Source organism: Salvia splendens, chromosome 15 (assembly GCF_004379255.2).
Source record: "Salvia splendens isolate huo1 chromosome 15, SspV2, whole genome shotgun sequence".
In the NCBI taxonomy this organism is placed as follows: Eukaryota; Viridiplantae; Streptophyta; class Magnoliopsida; order Lamiales; family Lamiaceae; genus Salvia; species Salvia splendens.
Window position 1 is genome coordinate 28,758,924 of NC_056046.1, and position 17,839 is coordinate 28,776,762.

At 43.1% G+C, this 17,839-nt stretch overlaps 1 protein-coding gene across 1 annotated transcript; it reads left to right on the forward strand.

The window, feature by feature from the left end:
• Positions 1-14,238: 14,238 nt before the first annotated feature.
• On the forward strand, positions 14,239-15,440 carry LOC121766971. The gene is made up of 2 exons (XM_042163193.1): positions 14,239-15,325; positions 15,436-15,440. Exons 1-2 carry the CDS (start codon positions 14,239-14,241, stop codon positions 15,438-15,440), a joined length of 1,092 nt encoding a protein of 363 aa, XP_042019127.1.
• The last annotated feature ends 2,399 nt before the right edge of the window (positions 15,441-17,839 follow it).

Genomic DNA, 17,839 nt, shown 5'->3' on the forward strand with positions numbered 1-17,839 from the left:
GTGTACTTAAATGGAGAGGAAAAGAAGGAGTTGAAAGTGGAAGACGTGGCAGTGGTGCGAGATTTTCCCAATGTGTTTCCTGAAGCTTTGCCAGGACCGCCGCCCGACAGACAAGTGGAGTTCGCCATTGACTTGGAACCAGGGTCAGCGCCAGTATCAAAGGCGCCATACCGAATGGCCCCTAAGGAGTTGGTCGAGTTGAAGGTACAGTTACAAGAACTGTTAGACTTGGGTTTTATTCGACCCAGTGTGTCACCGTGGGGAGCGCCAGTTTTATTCGTTAAGAAGAAGGATGGCACGATGAGGATGTGCATCGACTATCGTGAGCTCAACAAGATGACCTTGAAGAATAAGTACCCACTGCCGAGGATTGATGATTTGTTTGACCAACTTCGAGGAGCGGGCGTATTCTCGAAAATGGATTTGAGATCAGGGTATCATCAACTAAAGGTCCGACGAGAGGATGTGCCTAAGACTGCTTTTCGCAGTCGTTATGGCCATTATGAATTTGTCGTGATGCCTTTTGGGCTGACCAACACCCCAGCCGTTTTCATGGACTTGATGAACCGAGTTTTCCATGAGTATCTTGACAATTTTGTGTTAGTCTTCATCGACGACGTGTTGATATACTCGAAGAACGAGGAAGAACATAGATGGCATCTACAAACAGTGTTGGAAACGTTGCGAAAGGAGAAGCTTTATGCCAAGTTCAGTAAGTGTGAGTTCTGGTTGACTCGAGTGAACTTTCTTGGTCATATTGTGACGGCAAATGGAATTCAAGTAGAACCAGCAAAGGTCGAGGCCGTGCAGAATTGGAAATCGCCGAAAACGCCAAGTGAAATCCGCAGTTTCTTGGGATTGGCAGGATATTATCGACGATTCATTAAAGGATTCTCTAAGATTGCGAGACCGATGACGCAACTACTAAAGAAAGGAATTAAGGTGGTTTGGACGCCAGAGTGCGAGGCGAGTTTCCAACTATTGAAGAAGAAGTTGACTACAGCACCAGTCCTAGCAGTACCCGAACTCGACAAGGACTTCACAGTCTATACGGGCGAGTCGAAAGTAGGACTAGGATGTGTGTTAATGCAAGATGGGAAGGTTATCGCGTATGCTTCCCGACAGTTGAGACCGAATGAATTGAATTTTCCGACTCACGATTTGGAGTTAGCAGCTGTGGTGCACGCACTAAAAATTTGGAGACACCATCTCTATGGAGTGAGATGCGAAATCTATACGGACCACAAGAGTCTCAAGTATTTCTTCGAGCAGAAGGAGCTAAACATGCGACAACGACGTTGGCTAGAGGTCGTGAAGGACTATGACTGTGGTATTAACTATCATCCGGGCAAGGCGAACGTGGTCGCCGATGCCTTGAGTAGGAAGAACCAACCTCAACTGGCTTATTTCCTAACGCAAGAGGAAGCGTTGATTCACGAGTTCGCCAAGATGAGTTTGGAAATAGTGAAAGCGCCCGAGACAGTAGGTGCAAGCTTGGCGACGATAGTGATTGAACCAGATTTGAGAACCAAACTCATAGAAGCCCAGCGACGTGATGGAAAGTTGGAGGAATTACGTGCAAAGGTGAGAGCCGAGAAGCTTGATCATTACCGCGAGGAGGCGGATAATGCCTTGACGTACGATGGGCGATTGTGTGTGCCGAGCGATGAGACGCTAAAAGAAGAGATTTTGAGTGAAGCGCACGACACGCCTTACACTGCTCACCCCGGAAGCACGAATATGTATCGAGATTTGAAGCAATAGTTTTGGTGGAAAGGAATGAAAGGGGACGTAGCGTCATATGTGGAACGATGTCTAGCATGCCAACCAGTGAAGGCCTTACACCAACGACCATATGGGAAGTTACAACCGCTTGAAATTACCGAATGGAAGTGGGAGCATCTAGCTATGGATTTCATGACTGGTTTGCCAAAGTCACAGAGGGGTAACACCGCGATTTGGGTGATCATCGATCGACTTACTAAAAGCGCGCACTTGTTACCGATTAAGATTACTTATGGCGCGGACAAGTTAGCAAAGCTGTACGTGAATGAGATTGTGCGATTGCATGGAGTGCCAAAGACCATTGTATCCGACCGCAATACGAAGTTCACATCAAAGTTTTGGATGAGTTTGCAACGCGAATTGGGCACGCAACTGAACTTCAGCACTGCTTATCACCCGCAATCGGATGGACAGTCAGAGAGGACGATTCAGACGCTTGAGGATATGCTGCGAGCTGTTGTCCTAGATCGAGGGGAAAGTTGGGAAACTGTTCTACCGTTGGTTGAATTCGCCTACAACAATAGCTATCAAGCGACGATCGACATGGCTCCGTATGAAGCCTTGTATGGCAGGAAGTATCAATCCCCACTTTATTGGGATGAAGTTGGCGAGATGAAGATGTTAGGACCCGATTCTATAAAGGAAATGACCGAAATTGTGCATCAAATCCGCGCAAGGATCAAGGAAGCTCAAGATAGACAAAAGTCGTATGCTGACGTGCGCCGAACGGAAATCAAATTCGACGTTGGTGAGAAGGTGTTCTTGAAGGTATCCCCGACAAGAGGAGTTGTGAGGTTTGGAGTGAAAGGCAAGCTGAAACCGCGTTTTGTGGGATCGTACGAGATTATCGATGAAGTAGGTCCTGTAGCGTATCGTTTGGCGTTACCTCCCAGCTTTGGGAACGTGCACAACGTGTTCCATGTGTCGCAGTTGCCCAAATACGTGTTCGACCCGAAGCATGTGATCCATCAAGAGGAAGTGGTCTTGACCCCCGACATGAGCTACGAAGAAAGGCCCGAAGCAATCCTAGATCGGAAGCGCATGGGAGTTCTTGACTCACCCGAGGGTGGGTCAATTTAAAACTAGTTGTTCGAAGGCTCACCATATTGAAGACAGGGTTCTGAGGTTCGCCCAAACCTTCATCAGCTACAATCTGATGGGCACAGCCAACAACGCCTTGACAACCGCCGACTTATACTTTACCTGGTGCATGGCCACGGGTGTGCGTGTTCACTTGGGCTACTGGTTAGCTCAAGCCTGCCACCAAGTAACTGCCAATCCCTCCCGGCATCTATACACATGCCACCTTCTGGGAGCTTATCTGCAGTGCAATGTGATTATGAAGATCCACAAGGCTTGCCGGGAAGTGAAGATGTGTCTACCCCCCGAGGTTTTCAATATGGAGTACTTCTTCAACAAGGGACTGCTAATCATGCACAAGAGGGATGTTTGTTTTTACGAAGTTGGTAAGTCGGAGGCCCAGGTCAAACAGGAACAAGAGTTGGCGGGTGTGAAGGACGTTGCTGATGCAGGTGATGCCAAGAAGCCAGTTGTGGAGGTGGACGCAATGAGAAAGGAAGTCAGTTGGATGAGATCCGAGATTCAAAAGGTGATGGAAGGGATTGTGGCCCTGCGGGGTAGAGGGAAGGACAGTGGTGAAGCTGAGAGCGTAAGGAAGGAAGTTGCCGGAGTACGAACGGAAATGAAAGAATTGAGAACGGAGGTTCAGACGGTCAGGGAGGAAATGGTGGCCCTTAAGGGGCGCGTTTCTAATCTGGTGGTAATGTCGTCCCGATTTACTGAGAAGATGACGGAGGGTGTCGCGTTGATAATGAGAATGATGAAGTGGTTGCGCGAGAAGTTCCATGACACACCAATATTACTTCCTGGACCTAGTGGCGGACATAGGGTGCCAATTCCGGGAGATCTATCTATCCGGAAGCAGCCACAAGTCACCAAGCCTCTAATCACCCCGTCCTCTACTAGACCCATGACCTTGAAGAAGACCGTACCCGGCCAAACTGACGAAAGGAAGGAGAAGCCGGAATCACCGGCAAGAAAGAAAGCTAAAGTGACCCAACAGGCCGTGCCGCCCAAGTCTGGCTCCCGAGGGGGCCAGACCCCGAATTAATTTCCCCAACCCAAGTAACTTTTACTTTTCGTCTCTTATTGCTTTCTGTTTCTGTTTTTTTTGTTTGTTTTAATGTTCTGTGCCAGCATGCTTGTTCTGTACATATGTGTTGCTACTTTCCACACTTAGCCCAATTTCTGGTCTAAGTATGAGAAGAGGTTGAGCTGTTTTGCATGTTTGGTTTTGGTTGTTGTGCTTTCTCCCACTTAGCCCAGTGTACAGTCTAAGTGTGAGAAGTTGTTGTTTTGGCACGTTGTTTGTTTGTTCGGTGTTCTGTTTTATATGTTTGTACTTCCCTATTTCCCCCCTTCACTAGGATAGCTTGGGGACAAGCTTGAGTGAAGTGGGAGGGGGAGGGAATAGGTGCAGTTTGTGACTGTGAGTCTTATAGTTTTTTTAGTTTTGTCTGTGTGTTACGTGTTGCATGAGCTAGTGGATACAATAAGGCAGAAACATTCCCTTAGTAAGAGCGATTGAAGATAGGATACACGTCAACTTTGATGTCCTCTTCCTTAATAAACTAAAAGCGGTTTGGATGAAGTGAGGACGATAGAAGATACCTTAGATGACCTAGCTGTGCAACCTTACTATAAAGAGAGTTATAAGCCTAAACACTTTGAGCTAACTTGTAAAAAAAATGGGCAGCCACTTGATGCTTAGGGAGTAGAGTATAAAGGGAAAAAAAGAGAAAAGGAGGTATAAGCTGGACGAAGTCCAGGGAAAAAAAAAGAGAAAATGAGGTATAAGCTGGACGAAGTCCAGGGAAAAAAAGAGAAAATGAGGTATAAGCTGGACGAAGTCCAGGGAAAAAACTGGTGGTATAAGCTGGACGAAGTCCAGGGGGAAAATAAAAAGAGGAAAAAGAAGCTTAATTATCTAAGGGCAGGAAGTAAAAATTACCTGACCGAGGAAATATTTGCCTGACCCAGAAAAGAGGGGAGATGATAAAAAGGAGAAACTCTCATAACCCAACGCATCAGTGGTGTGTCATTGACTTAAGAGTGAATCGATCCTAACATCCCTGGTGAGGAACGAGTGATCGAGCGAACCTAACCGCTAGGAAATCCATAGGTTTCTTGACAAACTGACGAACCGTTTGGGTTGACGAAGGAAGAAGGAGGATTTGGAGACTGTAGACGATCAGAGAGAACTTAAGCTTGTGGGGACAGTCGCCTAAAAATTGAAACTAGTGCATGTTTATGTGTGTGTTTTGTGTTCTTTGTGTGTTATTTTCTTTTCCGAGTCTGTAAGTTTTCTAGGTCTAGGTTTTTGTTTTTGTTAGATCTTGTTTGTAGAGTCGTTCTTGGGAACCGTGCATTGAAATTTGCCTTATTTCATTTTCTTGTCTTTCATACTTGAGGACAAGCATGGTTTAAGTGTGAGCAGTTTGATAAGGCTAATTTCATGCATAGGTCTAGGGCTTTAATTCGTGATATTTCTGGGTCTAACACACGTTTTAAGCCAGGTGTGTGAAGATTTTCGCCAGGTCCAGCAAAGGAGGGAAACAGTTGCATGGACCTAGGAAGAAGGCGAAAAAGTGGACATTATGTGGAAAAATTGCTCGACGGAGGAAGCCTCGGAGTTGAAGGGTAGAATAGAGATTTCTACGAAGACTCTAGAAGGTTATGTCCGCGTCTATAAAAGGGAGAAGCATGCACGCTGGAGGGATCTTCTCGGTTGGAGACCTCGCCAACAGCCTGTAGCTTAGTTCACTTTTTCACACACTTGGGTTCTTTCGTGGGAAGTTCAGGGCGATCTTGGGGTTCACTTCTAGCTTACATACTCTTCAATCTGGTTGTAACACCGTCCTTCTTGAGGGCGAAGAAATAATTTTTTTTCCATTTTCGTTTCTGTTGCATTCACCGAGCTTCGCTGTTCGAAGCTCGGACCTCTTTGTTTTCTAGATATTTCGCTGTTTTTATGCAAGTTTCGTTTTCGCTTATGCCGATTGTGTTGATCTTTGTTTGTTGATTATGTTTACTTGAATTCTGAGTTGGGTTGTTGGAGTTGGTTGTTTTCGAGGTTGTTTTCTGGATTATTGCAGGTTCGAGGTTGGATCTGGGAGAATGGAGTTTGTTTGTGGATGAATCGTTTTTTTTAACTTGCTGATGTTGTAGGATTGTCTGTGATTGTTGGTATTTGGAGTTGATTTGAGCAGATCTGTGAGAATCGGAGCTATGGAGTTGATTGTGCTGGGTGTTGAGTTCGGATGGCTTGGATCCGGAGTGGATTAAGCATTCGACGTGAATCTGAGTCGTGTTGGTTTAATTCTATGCCTAGCTTACGAGCTTTCGTTTCATCTCGTTTAGTTTATGTAGATCTGATGTACTTCCGATTCGTAGCAAGTTTACGACGTCCCGATTTCTATATTCTGTTCGAATGTAGGAGTGTGCTCTGTTTTTTTCATTTACGTTTCCGAGCTGGTTAGGAAACTGCATGAGTTTGTTAGTTGTAGCTTTTACCGTATTGCTTTAATTGAATGTCATGGTCCCCACTTTTTAATTCTCTCTGCCTAGTCATATTTAGTTAGTCATTTACACGGTCTAGTGAGTAATTGTTTCTTTCGGTGATGATGTCTGATTTGATAAGTGTTCGGTGTCCTAGGTCTAGCATTTAAATTCCGTGCCTAGGTCTAGTGGTAGTTTTGAAGGGGCTGGCAGCGGAAGCGTGCGTTCAAAACGGATCACATGAATTTGATCTATTTAGCAGATTATTTAGATAAAATCTATTCGCGTAATTATCACATGTATCATGCTCATAACTTGAATTAAAACATGCTTTAGCACATAAAATTCCTAAAACATGCTTACTACGGAATTAGCCTATTTACCTCGTTGATTCAATCAAGAATCGATGATGGCTTGCTCCGTCTCCACGTGAAGATCTTCAATACAAGACCTCGGATCTTCTGACTGGTGTCCCGGACTATACGCTGATATTTGTGTGGGTAAATCTCACCAACGTACTAGGACTCGAATAATGGAAGACAGAACTCAGCTCACGGAGGGAGCACAATTTTCGAAAACTCTCTCAAGAGGGGGGGGGGATGAAAATTTTGTAAAATAATTGTTGTGTTTTCTGTCTCCTTTATTCTCCTATTTATATAAGTCACATATTGGGCCCAGTCAGGGATATAAGGAAGAATCTGGAACAGGCCTCACCCAATTAGCTTTTTACTAATCAAATTGAACCCACAATTTAATATAAGCTTATATTGGAATATTACGAGCAGCCACTACAGAAGTAATATTGCACTGCCTTCCAAATCCGAAATTACAAGTATTCTGAGTTTCCTTTAATTGTATTTGATTTATTTCCCGCGCTTAAGATGGAAACATCCATTAATTAATTAATGTCTACTATAGACTTAATTAATTAACATATTTCTAATTCCAAGACTGGACTTAGCAAGAAACTCTTATTTATTATTCATAGAGTAATCAAACTCCAACTAGCTAGGTTCCGAATAATAAAACCTCGTTTCGAGCTCCTCTTGTGGATGTTATCAAACGAGACTCTCCTCGCGCACGTTTCAACATAATAACAATCCTAGCACCTCTAGATAATGATCACCACTACCCAATATACCTGGATCGTTGGGTTACGAAAAACCCGCACCTTTGGTAAGTCAAAGTAGTGGATACTCAATATCGTATGCTCAATGCTAACGTACATTGATTAAGAAATTAATTCTCAAGACCTCGTCTTTTAGTAGATAGCATAAAGACTCGTCTTGCTGTTAGATCCATTCAGTGCTATACCACACCAACGTCATCTTATTTCAATAAGGTTTAGAAATAATCGGACTGACATTGCAACCTTTCGCGATAGGTAGTCTAGGCCTATCTAGGTTGTGAAATTCTTATTTTTTCTTTGTTTAGAACTGACCGTGTTACCTTAAATTGGACGACGCCCACAACCGGTCTACTAAAACAAAGACTTAGACTTTGTTACGTTTGCTCATACATTTAAATATGCAATAAACAACCATTAAATGTAAAACATAACAACATTATGACAAAAATAATCTGTTGCATTTATTGGAAAATAACCATTAGAGTTTTACAGTATCCAATCACTCGAAAGGTGATTTCTAGTATACAAAACCCTAACAAGTTTAAGCCTCAACCCTTTTGCGTGGCAGCAGCCGCTTGTTTCCAGAGTCTCTAAGCACTACTTCACGAATCCATCTTCGTGGGATCGACCCCACTTCCCTATACTAATTTAATAGTAAATTTGGGTTGAGGGATTAATTTTTGAAGGAGAGTCGAGTGTGTTCAACGACAAAAATACTCTGTGTTCCTTGAGTTCCTAGACCTAGTGATCCAGTGGATTTAAGAAGCGCGGTGTATTGACCGAGCATTTGCATTGGTTTTTCCCTGCATGCACAACAACAAAAAAAAACACACTAAGAACTGCAAGGACTTCAGTCGGTTACTCTGCAATCAAGGCGGTAGGTATGATCGAGGTAGATGATTTTATTTTCCTTGCTGACTTCGTTGTTCTTGATATGAAAGTAGATAAGAATGTACCTCTAATCTTAGGCAGAGATTTTCTAGCCACATCCACGGCTCTTATTGATGTAGGTAGGGGTGAGATCACGATTAATGACAACGTTAGCAAGTCCACCTACAAGATAGAGAGCGCGATGCTTAAGTATGAAGAGGCACAACGAGCTAAGATGGAGTATGAATGCAGGGTAGTCATGATGACCGACACGACAAAGCCTCATGGACCACTAGAAAGGGAAGATCTTTCTAACCCTTCTATTTTTGTTGTTAACACTTTACCTCAAGCTCCTAAAAAGGGCAAGCATAAGTCTCCTAAGGTTCTTTCGCAGGAAAAGTCAAAGAAGAAGAAAAGGACTCAACCCCAAGTCGACCCCGAAATTTGTGTGATCAAGACCGCGAAGGGGAAATACAAATGGTGGAAAAAGTTGGGAACTAAATTGGTCCAATTCGAGGTTTTCAGCACTAGGGTTGTCGATCCACCCTCGAGCCAACGACTTAAAACAAAGGCGCTTGTTGGGAGGCAACCCAATTTGTTTTTCTTTATTTTCATTATTTTTATTTTTATTTGAAATTTTCATGCACTTTGCACATAAAAAAAATTTAAATTAAAAATTTAATTTGTGGCTGGCGCTGCACAATCCACAGCGGGTGCTACCCTTTTTACACGTGTGCAGGTACGGGTTGGGCCCTAGGGCGGGCTGCAGCGGTCGCTGTGTGGCCCGCAGCGGTCCGGAGAGACGCTCCGTTTTCAGAAGACGTGCAATGGTCGCTGCACAACGCGTCGCGGTCGCTGAGCGAAGGTCAGAAACGTGACTACACCCATAAAAGGTATGTTTTTCATTCCATTCTTCATCTTTTCTCTCCAATTCTCCCTTGCACAAGACCCCAACTACAAAACATCACCAAATTCTGTAACATCCCAAATTTTTGTGACTTTATTTTCAAATGGATGTCGAATAAAATTTCCTTTTATGAAATTAATTGTTTCTATGTGATTAAGTTGATTATATGAAATAATTGTTATGAGTGATGTGGAATGAAGTATTGTCTAATTGTTATATGTTCCAATGTGAGGAAATTAATTAAGTGAGATCATGCATTTTATTCTAGCCAATTTAATGGGATATTTTCGGCCTCTTCAAAATTATTGGAATTAATATTCTCTTCTTGGATTTAATTAATTGTTTTGGGATTTTTATCCAAATTAAATCCAAACCAAATTATCCCTAATTTATGCTACATGAAATTCGAACTGTAGCTATTTTTTTGGGAGTTTTGAAAAATTCCCTATTTAATAGGAGGATGAATTATTTTGCTTTGATTTAATTGATGCCTTATTGATTCCCTTCTTTTATTTCAAATCCAATTAAATCATGCCACATTTTACTTACTCACTCTAATTGAATTAATATTTGAAATATTTCCTTGTGGCAATTAAAGCCAAATTTTCGCCCCTTCCCTATTTGTGGAGAAATTGTATTTGTTTCCTATTGTTGTGGAATCCCTTTTTATTCAAATAAATACCTATGTCTAATTAATTGGGGATGTGAAATATTGTCCTTCTATTTTTGTCTCCATGCCACACGCCCCCTATGCCTTATTTTTTTTTCCTTGTGGGAATTTAATTATTTGTTACCTATGGGAGCCTTTTCCCATAAAAGAAATTACCAAATTTAAATCTTGTTCTATTTAATTGAGGATTTAAATAATTTCCTTGTGCATTCCCCCTCAAATTTTTCGGCCCCTACCCCATGTTTCCTACTTGGAGATTTAATTTATTTTGTTCCCTTGTTTATGGAATATTCATTTTCCTTATTTCCTAAATTGTGGATTTATTTCCCTCCAAGTAAATATCAAATAATCCCTTGTTAATTTGCAGCCATAATTTTCGAAAATCATGCTCCTTATAATTGTGGAATTTTTATTCATTAGCCTATATTTTAATTCTCCACAATTTATTTATTTAATTTACTCATGGACCTAAACCTAGAATATATTTACCACTTAAACAAACCCTAGCCCCCCATTCTCTCAAATTTTCCCCACCCCCTCTCCCTCATTCTCTCCCACACGTCTTCCCTCTTCTCCCACTCTCCCATCTCCAAAAATCTCCCATTCAAGCTTATTCTTGCAACCATTGAAGGTATTTTTCAAGAGTCTCCGACGGATCGCTCCGTTCTTTGCTTCTACTGATTTATTTTTGTCAAAGAAGGTATATTTGCTCACTTTTCCTCATCCTTTTCATTTGAACCATGTTCTTGAGTCCTACATGCATGTAGAGGGTGTAGGATTAATAGATCGCAAGATTTATCGGGGGGAAAGTGTGTTGTCGTAAGAACTTGGATGGTTATGTGTTTTTGATTGAAATCATGTGATGTTGGATTGGAATATTGGTGAATGATGTGAGTTTATGTGCAAATATGTGTATGAGAACCTTGTAAGCATGATTATGTATTTTCGAGCATGAAAAATCGGTGTTTGTTTGATGGAAGATGAAAACCCTATGTTCGAACTATGAATCTGAAATCTGTGGTGCACGACCAGTAACTTATGATCTGTAATTAAGCCATCAAACGAACGAATTTTAACATGAAATTTTTACTGAGTAAACTTCAAGGTGTTTTCTATGTCTCGTGTGAATTTCAGCCCTTTTATCGAAAAATGAATTGTTATTAAATATTTGAAGTTGACTGCGCAAATCTGCCAGAAACTCGTGTTCTCGCCAGGAAGGTTTCGTTTTCTGTTTGACTGACCAAATGACCTCCGATTGATGTGATTCTTGAACTATATGAAATTTGAAGTGTCTTCTAAGTCTTGTTAAATTTTCAGCCTTTTTGGGCATTGGATGAATTTATGGTGAATTTTTCAAATGAACTGCGCAGTGCTGTCAGAAAGTATATGTTCCGACCAGAGAGTTTAATATGTGATATGACTGACTAAATGACGTGATTTCAGTGCGAAAAATTGTATGGATTAACTTGAATGTGTCTTCCGTGTTGTGACCAAAATTTAGCTTCATATGAGGTCGGGTGAATTTATAGTGATTTTTACAAAACAGTCGCACAGTTTTGCCAGTTTTCTGCCTTGTTAAAATAACTCTTATTTTCAAGTTTAAAAGTATTATATGATGCATGTATGTCCAAGGAACGTGTTGAATGATGTGATCACGTGAGATAAGTTGAAATATATTACTGTGTGTCTTTCCATCTTTGTGACGTATGTTGGGGTTGGGTAATTGAGAAAGACGATGAGAGAGAAACGTTAGGACATGCATAGTAATGTGTTTTTGGTGGAAGGCTGACTTGTGTTGTCATTTACAAGGGTGATTGTGTATTCGTGAACTCGGGGAACGAGAGTTGCCATAAGTTGGGTTGTGAATTGTTAAGCGAACGAGGTGGGCTTTCTTTTCAAACCTCTTTATTTTTCCGAAAATACTATGTGAAGTTATAAGGGTGGTTTAACTTGTTATGTCATGTCATGTTGTTTTTGTTATGAGATTGTGTGCCTGATGCCTAGTTCGTTTGAGTTTACTCCGTTAGGCTATATGGCTGTGTTGTGAAACGAATTCGGGTCTGAGTAGGGCCGCTAACCCTACCAGGCTGTGTACACTGGTGGGATCGTGAGCCGTCCTTGCTAGTCGGCCGGTCTCGTGGGCGAATAGTGTGGCCACACTTTCGTCGCACTGTGATTGTGATTGATGGATTGATGTGGAAAATGGGGGGATAAATTTGCCTGGCCAGACTTGAATTTTTGTGTTTCTCGTGATATTTCTTACTATATAAAACTCGAGATCACTGGTATGGATGACATAACTTATTAAAATATTTTCGGCATGAGCCCATTGAGTACAACAAGTACTCAGCCCTGCATATTATTTTCCTTATGTGCAGGTTGAGCGGGATGTTGCGGTGGATGTTGAGCTGGCTTAAGTATCTAGGATGCGTTGTGTCTTCATACATAGGCGTTATCCTTGACTCTCCTTAAACCTTATTTTTCCGCTGCTATAATTTGAACTATGTCTCAAAACCTTAACCTTCTCTTTAAATTTTATGTTGAACATGTATGGTGGTGTTAGGTTTCAAACAAGTATTTACGTTGTCCTTTGAAAATGGTGTTTTCCGAGATTTAAGTTAAATGTTTGTTTTACCTTAGTTATTAATTGTTTTATTTCATAAGTCTAATTTTTCCCGTTGCTCTTTTAAAAGCATTTTACCTTAAGTCTTCTCAAAAAAATTTTATAACCTTAAACTTCTTAAAACTAGGTTGTTTTCCTTTCTTAAGTTAATTAAGTCTTCTTTTAAACTGTTATCCATGCATGTCGGTCACGATCGCCGCGGTTGTGGTACCCCTTTGTATGGGCGGTCGTGACAGAGTGGTATCAGAGCTTTGTTCTTTCGCTCTGGTCCGAGAGTCTTCTTTTACTTTGAGTCTAAGTTAGTGAACCCTTATTGACTAGAAGTGTCATGAAGGCTCAACATCCACAGCATCACGCTCAACCAATGAAAGTGAGGTATATTTTATTTGTTGAAGGCATGTGAGATAGATGCATGAAATGGATGATGATATGATATGACGTTTGACAAGTTTATGCGTGTGAATGAATGATATGCATAAGGATGAGTTGTAATGGAATTAATATATGAGCATGATTGGCTTGATAACTTAAGCATGTACTATGTGCGTAAATATGATGTTGTAATAGCATGATTGCGTGGAATACGAGTATGATAGACGTGAAAATTAAGACATGTATTGTATGTACAAAGGTGATATCGATATGGTATGAATACGTGTGAGCATGAACTTAGTGATGTCTCTAAATGTGTATTATGCGCGAAAATACTACAACGATAGCATGCAAAGATATGAAACGTTAAGACAACGACAAACTTTCAAACTACGCGACCAACTTAAGAACCTTTTCAAACAAACAATAATACAATTTGGTGTTTTAAAAGAAACTTTCGTCTTTACGTAGATGGTACGAACGAAACGAACCGTGCTAAAGAGCAGTCAGTATAGTGCCAGAATGCGACAAGCGATATACGATTACGACCACTATGAGAGAGAGGAAGGCAAAGCCTTGAGAGAGGTTGTCGCCCATTTTGAAACCCTATGGCGAGACGTCTGCGGGTACCATGTATCGGCCTATGGAGGCATAAGAAGGCTAATTGAGTTGATGCCCGACAATTGGGAGTCTTGGATGGAAACAACAGCTAGTCGGTTCACGTGGTACGAATCAAGAAACCAGATGATGGCCGGCGACATGAAAGGTTTCCTGAAGGCCATAACGTGTGTTTTGATTGACTCACATTCCGAGCGACCACCGTCGACAGAAGAAGGGAAAGATGAAACAGTATGGGAAGACAAAGACGTGATCGAGGTTAAACCCACGGCAGAAAGAGAAGCAGTACCACAAGAAGGGATGGTTCCGGGTTTTGAGGATGATTATGTGGAAGATAGCATGGATATCGAAGAAGCCCTCCGCATGGTTGACGAGTATCACGTAGAAGAGGACCCAGAGGAAGGAGAAGACCCGGAAGAGGAAGAGGACCCGGAAGAGGAAGAGTATAACGATGGATAGTTAGATGCCGTTTTGTTTTCTTAAGTTGTTATGACGATGGCAGTAGTGCCTTTTTGTTTCCAAACGAGTACTATGTTTTTCCTTTCCACGTTATCTATGGAAGTTCCACTTTTCGCATAACTTTACGTACTTGTGTTTTATCGCATCGTATCGCACGCGTGCATGAAAGTGGTGATGTTTTAATAACGATGTTCTCACAACGATGCTAACCTGTGTTTTAGATCAACATGCCCCCAAGACGTAGACGTGGTCCGCATGTGGAGAACAACGTGGGGGAACAGACAGAGGGAGGTGTCGGGAATCCACCCCCGCCTCCACCACCACCTCTACCCCAACCAAACGAAAGGGAGTACATCAAAGCCTTCCGGAAAGAGAACCCACCCAAATTTGATAGATTGGGAGAACCCCCAAAGGCGGAGGCATGGGTACGCGACCTTGAGCGTATCTTTGACTTTATGGGATGCACGGATAGGGAACGCCTGGCCTGCGTGACTTATCAACTGACAGGACCCGCTGATTTTTGGTGGGAAACCAAGAAGAGAACCATGAACCCCGCTCGCCGCGAGGCTCTTACTTGGGAAGAGTTTAAGGAAGAAGTTTACAACAAGTATGTTCCCATGAGTTATCGGCGGGCGAAGGTAGTGGAGTTTCACACCCTAAAACAAGGAAACATGACGGTCATGGAGTACGACCGCGCCCTATGTGAGATGACCCGTTATGCGCCAGAATTGGTAGACACAGACGAGAAGATGGCTGCGAAGTTTCGTTCCGGCCTTAGACCCGAGATAAGGGTAGCTGTGGCCAGTCGAAAGGGAATTCCTTATTCTGAGGTGTTAGGTTGCGCTCTAGACGTGGAAGAAGCGCTGCCCAAGAATGAGAGGACAACAAATCCTACACCGTCCGCACCACCATCGAACTTTAGAGACAAGAGGAAGTGGGATGGAAACCGAGCTCCTTTTGACAACAAGCGGCGTTTTTCTACTTTTCGGCAACCGCAGAATCATGGGCGCCAAATTGTGCCACAGCAGAGGGGAAACCCGCAGAGAGCACCCTACTGTAGTCGGTGCTCCAAGCATCATGTTGGAGAGTGCCGAGTTGGAGGCGTTCGGTGTTATGCCTGCGGCAGGAATGGGCACATGTCTCGAGAGTGCCCAAATAACAACAAGGGTGGAGCGAAGAATGGGCAAGGACAGAGGCCACCCCAACAGCCACAACCAATCCGACAAGTGGCCCCACAGCAAGCGAGGGCATATGCGCTAAGGGGAAATCAAGGGCAGGAACCCCAAGCCATCAAGGCCAAGGAGAATTTGGCAGGTATGGGAAAGCTCCAACAACTTCCTATTATCGTGCTGTTTGATACGGGTGCTTCGCATTCTTTTATTTCAATGTCATGTGTGAATGCCTTAGAACTCGTTACTGCTAAGCTTGAACCGAAATTGAATGTGTCTTCACCGGTTGGAGGATTGATTGATATTGTGAGAACTTGCTCGAACATAGAGTTTGTGTTAGGAGAACTAGGAGTAGTGGCCCAACTTTTGCAGGTTATGCCTTTGGAGAATGTAGAGATAATCTTGGGAATGGATTGGCTTACCGAGAACCACGCAACGATTCACTGTAAAGAGAGACAGATTTCTTTTCAAGCCCCGGGCGAAGAATCGACTATCTTGAACGGGATCTCCATGAATCGACGAACCTCCATAATCTCCACTTTGCAAGCAACTACGATGATAAGAAAAGGGCGTCCAGCGTATCTTGTGTACTTAAATGGAGAGGAAAAGAAGGAGTTGAAAGTGGAAGACGTGGCAGTGGTGCGAGATTTTCCCGATGTGTTTCCTGAAGCTTTGCCAGGACCGCCGCCCGACAGACAAGTGGAGTTCGCCATTGACTTGGAACCAGGGTCAGCGCCAGTATCAAAGGCGCCATACCGAATGGCCCCTAAGGAGTTGGTCGAGTTGAAGGTACAGTTGCAAGAACTGTTAGACTTGGGTTTTATTCGACCCAGTGTGTCACCGTGGGGAGCGCCAGTTTTGTTCGTTAAGAAGAAGGATGGCACGATGAGGATGTGCATCGACTATCGTGAGCTCAACAAGATGACCTTGAAGAATAAGTACCCACTGCCGAGGATTGATGATTTGTTTGACCAACTTCGAGGAGCGGGCGTATTCTCGAAAATGGATTTGAGATCAGGGTATCATCAACTAAAGGTCCGACGAGAGGATGTGCCTAAGACTGCTTTTCGCAGTCGTTATGGCCATTATGAATTTGTCGTGATGCCTTTTGGGCTGACCAACGCCCCAGCCGTTTTCATGGACTTGATGAACCGAGTTTTCCATGAGTATCTTGACAAGTTTGTGTTAGTCTTCATCGACGACGTGTTGATATACTCGAAGCACGAGGAAGAACATAGATGGCATCTACAAACAGTGTTGGAAACGTTGCGAAAGGAGAAGCTTTATGCCAAGTTCAGTAAGTGTGAGTTCTGGTTGACTCGAGTGAACTTTCTTGGTCATATTGTGACGGCAAATGGAATTCAAGTAGAACCAGCAAAGGTCGAGGCCGTGCAGAATTGGAAATCGCCGAAAACGCCAAGTGAAATCCGCAGTTTCTTGGGATTGGCAGGATATTATCGACGATTCATTGAAGGATTCTCTAAGATTGCGAGACCGATGACGCAACTACTAAAGAAAGGAATTAAGGTGGTTTGGACGCCAGAGTGCGAGGCGAGTTTCCAACTATTGAAGAAGAAGTTGACTACAGCACCAGTCCTAGCAGTACCCGAACTCGACAAGGACTTCACAGTCTATACGGGCGCGTCGAAAGTAGGACTAGGATGTGTGTTAATGCAAGATGGGAAGGTTATCGCGTATGCTTCCCGACAGTTGAGACCGAATGAATTGAATTTTCCGACTCACGATTTGGAGTTAGCAGCTGTGGTGCACGCACTAAAAATTTGGAGACACCATCTCTATGGAGTGAGATGCGAAATCTATACGGACCACAAGAGTCTCAAGTATTTCTTCGAGCAGAAGGAGCTAAACATGCGACAACGACGTTGGCTAGAGGTCGTGAAGGACTATGACTGTGGTATTAACTATCATCCGGGCAAGGCGAACGTGGTCGCCGATGCCTTGAGTAGGAAGAACCAACCTCAACTGGCTTATTTCCTAACGCAAGAGGAAGCGTTGATTCACGAGTTCGCCAAGATGAGTTTGGAAATAGTGAAAGCGCCCGAGACAGTAGGTGCAAGCTTGGCGACGATAGTGATTGAACCAGATTTGAGAACCAAACTCATAGAAGCCCAGCGACGTGATGGAAAGTTGGAGGAATTACGTGCAAAGGTGAGAGCCGAGAAGCTTGATCATTACCGCGAGGAGGCGGATAATGCCTTGACGTACGATGGGCGATTGTGTGTGCCGAGCGATGAGATGCTAAAAGAAGAGATTTTGAGTGAAGCGCACGACACGCCTTACACTGCTCACCCCGGAAGCACGAATATGTATCGAGATTTGAAGCAACAGTTTTGGTGGAAAGGAATGAAAGGGGACGTAGCGTCATATGTGGAACGATGTCTAGCATGCCAACCAGTGAAGGCCTTACACCAACGACCATATGGGAAGTTACAACCGCTTGAAATTACCGAATGGAAGTGGGAGCATCTAGCTATGGATTTCATGACTGGTTTGCCAAAGTCACAGAGGGGTAACACCGCGATTTGGGTGATCATCGATCGACTTACTAAAAGCGCGCACTTGTTACCGATTAAGATTACTTATGGCGCGGACAAGTTAGCAAAGCTGTACGTGAATGAGATTGTGCGATTGCATGGAG

Bases quoted from the DNA above. Each gene is read 5' to 3' on its own strand.
- LOC121766971 (XM_042163193.1), top strand. From the start codon at position 14,239: ATGCCCCCAAGACGTAGACGTGGTCCGCATGTGGAGAACAACGTGGGG.